This window comes from Sinocyclocheilus rhinocerous, unplaced genomic scaffold, assembly GCF_001515625.1.
Source record: "Sinocyclocheilus rhinocerous isolate Xijiao unplaced genomic scaffold, SAMN03320098_v1.1 scaffold1473, whole genome shotgun sequence".
Classification (NCBI taxonomy): Eukaryota; Metazoa; Chordata; class Actinopteri; order Cypriniformes; family Cyprinidae; genus Sinocyclocheilus; species Sinocyclocheilus rhinocerous.
Window position 1 is genome coordinate 902,380 of NW_015638582.1, and position 6,461 is coordinate 908,840.

Below are 6,461 nucleotides of genomic sequence, written 5' to 3' on the forward strand. Positions count from 1 at the left end.
TGGACTGAGGTACCCTGACGCCTGAGGTAGATCACAATACTGACATGCGCACCGATCACATTCTGATCAAAGTGTTGATCCATTACTGTTCTTACTGTTAGTATACTACCAATAGTCATAGTCTACTTCCAAGAAAATAAACACTTCCCCTCAGAATAACATGGCAGTGTTCCACCAAAAAAGACTTGTTTTTTCTGTTTGTTTCTTATTAATAGCTCTCGTCACAAAATAGGAAAAAAAAATAGATTCATAAATATTTCTCTCTCTTTATATATATATATATATCTATATACACACACGCATACACACAAATGGAAGCTGTGCGTATTGGCATAAACCTTGCGTCTGGAAGATGAGGCTTAGCTCTCATTGGGCGAGGGAGCTGTCTGTGATGACATAGACCAGTGACGTTAAAGGCCACGAGCACAAAGGGATATCCATGCCTGCACGTCCTGTTGAAACAGTCAATCAGTTTCCCAAAACAGCCCGAGTATTGGTAAAAAACAAACAAACCAATAACAATCTCGCCGACCAACCAGCTTACTGAACATGACAGGGTGGTGCTCTTTCTAAAAGGCTGCTTATTGTACATTCACAGCTGTCATTCCGTTTAGAAAGCTCCCTGACAAAGAGATTTAAAGCCAAACGCGGTCGTGTGTGTACCACAGGTCATAAGGTGCCTCCCCGTCCCACATCAACCTGACCCTCCAATCACATTTTGAGTCGCCCGTCTTTTCGTTTCCTTTCAGCATAGATTAAGGCAGAGTTCTTGGTGCACATTCGATTTCGTTCTGCCCGAGCCAGTAAAGGTGCACTGTCTTTCAGACACTGGTGCTTGCTTTATATTCTTTTCATACCCCCAAAAGCAAACAAGGGGTGGTGACTCCTAAGCCACATCTACCACATACCTACTCCGTCTCGTAATAACTGCCGCCACAAGAATGCGGTGGCAATGAAATGACTAAATGCAGAAAAATAAAAAGGGAGTGTAAGAGCTGGACAGAAATAAGAACAAACTACAAATGATAAAAGCTAAAAAATGAAAGATATGCACAGAAAGAAATGTTTTAACGGCATCCGTTGGCACGCACAGGCTAAGTAACAAGGACCCGTTGAGTTGGATGATGTTTCCCGAAATGCAAACAGGCTAAGATATGAATAAACGTTCTGTCATTTACATTTCCCAACTTTCTTGTCCCATCATCAAGAAATCTGAAAAACATAATGTTATATGCGTACGCGATGTGCACTACACGCCTGATGGCTTGTGCAAAACAAGAAGAATCGTGCTTCTGCTTTAGATATAACAGTATATTTGTTCTAGTGTACTGGTGAGAATACGGCTGAGAATCATTGAAATCGCAATCTGAGCATCAAAAAATAACAAAAAAATAATAATAATAATCGGTCGCCAACTGCTAGTGCACACCCACACTTTACCTACCCCAGAAAACAGCAACACGACTCAGTCAAAATGCATCAGTGTACATGTGTTAATGGAGCTTCTTATCTGTGTTAACCCTAGATTAAGCCTAAATTAAGAAATTGTTACGTGGGGCAACCGTGATGTTTCCCATCCTGATAACAGACGCCCCATACCTATTCTTCTCAAGCTCAGGGTGTATTTGAACAATAAAAGGAACACTTGTCTTCTTGCACTTCTTTCCCCCCTCCCTCCCCAAGCTGGCAGTGCACTCAGAGCCCTTCTGCCTGTGGCTCCTTCATCTCCCCCAGAAAGAAGTTCTTTGGTTTTGATCCCACGGCTGCTGGTCTGCCCGGCCAGTCCCCTTCGTCCGGTCTGGTCTGGTCTGATTCCAGTTGGGAGGGCTACATTCATTGGCAGGTGCCCGCTGGGGCTGCCCTGATGGTCACTTGGAGCGGTGTGTCACGGGGGCGCCTTGCTGGTGCTTCTGCTCCTGTTGTTTCACCTGCTGAATGATCTCCCTGATTTTCCTCTGTGCAGTCTGTGGGAGCAGAGGAGAGTATGTTTATAATGGCAAATGTTTGATTTCAGGTTCTGTTTAATAAGAGAGAGGTGGCTGAGTGAATTTGGCAACATAAAACATTTCATGTTTTGTCACTGCTCTGCATGCCACTGATCAATCAGAGGTGATTTTATTTAATGCAGTTAGCCTTTACATGGTCAAGGAACAAAGTTAAGAAAAATACACTAACATGCAAAAGTTTGGGCTTGGTAAAATTGTTTTGAAAGAAGTCTCTTATGCTCACCAAGGCTGCATTTAATTAATCAATATAGTAATAACAGTAATATTATTACAATTTAAACTAACTATATGTTGAAAACTGTCTGCTGCTTAATGTTTTTGTGGAAAAACAAAAATGTTTTTGTTTTTTCAGGAATAGAAACTTCAAATAAACAGCATTTACTTAAAATTGAAAGTTGTGTAACATTAATAAATTAATTTGTCGGCACCGACAGCCTTATGGGCAGCGTGCCCACATACAGCACCGTCGCGATACGGGCGTCCCGAGTTCGAATCCCAACTCGAGGACCTTTCCCGATCCCGATTCCCTATCTCTCTCCCACTTCGCTTCCTGTCAGTTCTGATCTGTCCTGTCATAATAAAGGCAAAAATGGGCAAAATAAATCTTTAACAAAAAAAAATAATAAACAAAACAATTAATTAATTTACGGTCACTTTTAAAAAATGTAATGCTGAATAAAAGTATGAATTAGTTTCATTAATTTTAACGACCCCCAAACCTAGTGGGTCAAACCTAGTTGACGAATTTACTTAGAAAAATGACATTTATTGTTGAAATAAATCTGACACTGGCCTTAAACATTATATACATAGCTGGCAATGTTGAAATGAAATGTACAAAGCAAAAAACAAACAAACAAACAAAAAAAAACAGCCAATCAGAACATATTTGATGTTTAAAAAGTTAAGGCAAGCATTATTTTATACCAATGAGATCTGACTGTAGACTGGGCTGTCCAGCTCAATGCAACAGAATTAAAGACCAAACAGCTGACTACATATCTCCTAATGCAGTGCTGTTGACAGTCGTGGCTGGTTAGGACAAAACATAATAATAACATAGAAGAAAAGGGCACTTATTTGCTGCTGGTTAGGACACAATGTATCATGTTTTAAGAATTAGGATTGATTACCGTGGAACTGTAACCTGGACTCTCATCCTCTGTTGGACTGTGTGAATTTTTCTCAGGCACGAGGAGCAGTGTCATTCATTTATAACAGATTACTCAAGCAGTGCTGCGGCACACTCCCTATCACTACTATATGGGAAAAGGAACTGGCCCATTACAAACCAAACTGGGACTGGATCTGGGAAAGTATTCCAACGATGTCCAAAAATCTTGCCCACCAACTAATACACTACAAACTCATCCACAAGGCTTACGCTACTCCATATGTCCTGCACAAAATGAAGCGCTTGCCTACCCCTTTTTGCTCGCTCTGTAATTCAAATACTGTGGGGACCTATATGCACATGTTTTATGAGTGTCAACATATTGGTAAATTTTGGGATAAGGTTTTTCCAAGTCTTGACAGACCTGTGTGACGTGGTTATCTTTAAACATCCCAGTCTTTGTCTGTTGAATGATGATGCTGAGCTCAGTCTGAATGTTAACCAGCGAAGGATCCTCCACACTGCTCGAACTGCGGCCAAAAAGATAATTTTTTTAATTTGGCATGAACCCACATTCCCAGCATTTAAAATGTGGCTTATAGAACTCAAAAATATTGCATTGTTAGAATGCACAACAGCGAGAATTAATAAAGCCAAACCAAAAACACTTAAGGCATGGGCAGAATTTATTAGGAAAATCTCCCATATAATATCTCATTAGAGCAGCTGTACTGTTTGCTCTATAAGTCCAGGAAGAAGGAGCAGTTGGAATCTTAGATCCGTGCTGGTGCTATCTACTCAACCTCCCTCCCCCCTCCTTCTCCCCATTTTATTTATTTTTACCTATCTATTATTATTTATTTATTTATTTATTATTGTTATTCATTTTATTTTTTATGCATGCAAACCCTGGTTTTGTATATAGTTAAGTTGTGTCACACATGTTGACCATGTTCTATTCTGCAATAATAAAAAAATAAAAAAATAAATAATTAGAAAAAAGAATTAGGATTGATCTCTGTAGTAGTTACTGAACTGGAAATTTCAAGTTTAATGTGAAAACAAACACTCTCCACATTTGAAGTGATGTGTGATGCATAATTCACCTGGCTGGCAAAAAAATGCCCACTAATTTTGACAAAGACCTCGTCGTTCTCGTCTGGGGTTTGGTCCCGTGGCACTATGACCTCTGCACTGGTTAGGTTCTGCAGCTCGTTAACCTGAAAGAGGTTCAGAGAAACAGGCTGATGACACCACACCACATCTAACAGTGCACCTAACAATAATGTCAGCTGGGTCAAAATGTGCAAACGCTGTGGTTCAATCAGACTCATACAAGAACAAGCAGCACATATCCAGGTGCTTATTGGTACATGACTTACGTCAAGACCAAGCTGCAACCCCTGTCTACTCACCATGAATAGAGCCAAATATTTGCTAGAAACAAAACGTACAGGTCATGAAACATATAATAATCCTGACTGGAACAGGTCACATTGATTTGGATCAGCCTGTCCTCTTCGAAGCCTTAGACTAAAAAGTAACAGTTATATAACATAATAACCAAACTTTAGTCATAATAAAGTTTTTTCCCTTTAAAAACGCTTTAAAAAAAAAAAGCTTTCACTGGCATTTCAGTGCTTTTAGTGAATTTGCTGACCAAATTACACAGAGAAAATTTGTCAAGTACATATAAAACAATTAACAAAAACAATAACAACATTTCCATCATTTGCTCTGGTGGCATGTATTAGCTTTCTCAGGAACTCTTCACACCACATTAACTTTGATTAATCAGTTCCCATTCTTTAACAATGAACATTTCATTGTTCTTTGGAAAGCTATTATGGATTCTGAGAATAACTGTTAACTTTTGCAAACACATTTTTGACTTAACCATTTATAATGGTGCATAATGAAAGGAATATTGACTCTGCGATAAGAAAATAGCTGCAATTGGATGCGCTACACAACATCTTGTTGTTTGAAAAGGTGTAAACAGAGAGTTTATTTCGAATCAGAATTCTATAGTATGTCTGGCATTAGAAACTGAATCACCTTTGAACAGAAAGTCTTACATTACTCAAGCTCAAGGTAAATATGCTTTTCAGACTCTGAAATAAGTACATAAACAAATAATCCCCATAGAACACTTTATTTTCCCCCATTTTGTAATTTTTCATTCATTGTTTTTTAATAAACGCCACACTGAGGCCTAATGCCATATCCGCTACTATGAAGCAGTCCTACCATGTTGGAACATCACCGAATGTTCTGATCGTGCTTACAACTACTATGTTTCAACATATTCTCACCGTTTTGCCACCTTTCCCGATGACCCTCCCAGCTGCTGAAGAGGGCACTTTTATATGTGTCTCCAGCTTCACTTCTTCTTTTGCAGAAAAGAAATTCTCTTCTTTCAGTTTCCCAAATATCCTGCCCTGGGCCTGAAATGCAAAAGCAAAGACAATGTCCATTGTACAGGGGCATAATAGGGTTACAAGAGTGCTAAAGGCTATAAGTTATAAGATTAAGTTTCAAAAATATATCTTTCAATTGTCATGTACTAATACTGGGATTTAAGTTTGTATTTTATTCCTTTACCTTAAACTGAGCTTCTGGTGGGCCAGTGATGATGACCATCCTCTGAGTGGCATCAGGACTCTCTGCAGGTGCGATCTGAACATAAAAAAATAACAAATTTATGTACACTAGGCTTGCCGCGATAGACGGTGCTGACGGTGATACCGATGTTAAGCCGCAACACCGGTTACGTCACTTGCCCACCGCGTCACCGACCCCCACCGTCGTTTAGATTTTTTATAGTAATAAAAATCATTTAGTTCAGTAAAAGAACAGACACTACAATTAAAAACTGAACGCGGCTGCTCAATGCTAATTCAAAAGTGAAAGTAAAATGAGCTTTAAGCTATTTAAAAGCGATGAAAAGCGAGGAAAAGAGGGAAAATTCAAACGAACTAAAAACGAGCAATTGCTTTACGCCGAATTGTCGCTATTTCAAAGTGAAAGTAAAATGCGCACGCCGCTTTTACAAGCTATTTAAAAGCGAAGGAAAGCAAGGAAAAGAGGGAACGCCCCGCCTCCACGGTGATACCGGTATTACCGGTGTTGTCACACGTCGAATAACCGGTGGGAAAATTTCCTCACCGTCACAACCCTAATGTACACACATTGTTTTTACATACAAAGATATGAATCAACATTATTTTCTGACATAATCAACAACATGCCACAAATGCAGAAACAAAATTGCTTTAAAGAATATTCCTTTTATTTCTAGAGCTACATCTGAAGTGTGAACCAATCATAGAGCTCATTCT

General features: G+C 39.2%; 1 protein-coding gene across 5 annotated transcripts in view; it reads right to left on the reverse strand.

Annotated features, from left to right (window-relative positions):
- Positions 1 to 277: 277 nt before the first annotated feature.
- Positions 278 to 6,461, reverse strand: part of igf2bp2a (insulin-like growth factor 2 mRNA binding protein 2a) — a 72,260-nt gene continuing 66,076 nt past the window's right edge. For all 5 annotated transcript variants that reach the window (XM_016565098.1, XM_016565099.1, XM_016565097.1 and 2 more), the window contains 4 exons: positions 5,725 to 5,799; positions 5,436 to 5,567; positions 4,227 to 4,340; positions 278 to 1,964 (listed from right to left, as the gene is read on the reverse strand). In XM_016565098.1, the coding sequence (XP_016420584.1) occupies positions 1,869 to 1,964; positions 4,227 to 4,340; positions 5,436 to 5,567; positions 5,725 to 5,799 (417 nt within the window). In that variant the 3' untranslated portion in view covers positions 278 to 1,868. The remainder of the gene's footprint in view (positions 1,965 to 4,226; positions 4,341 to 5,435; positions 5,568 to 5,724; positions 5,800 to 6,461) is intronic.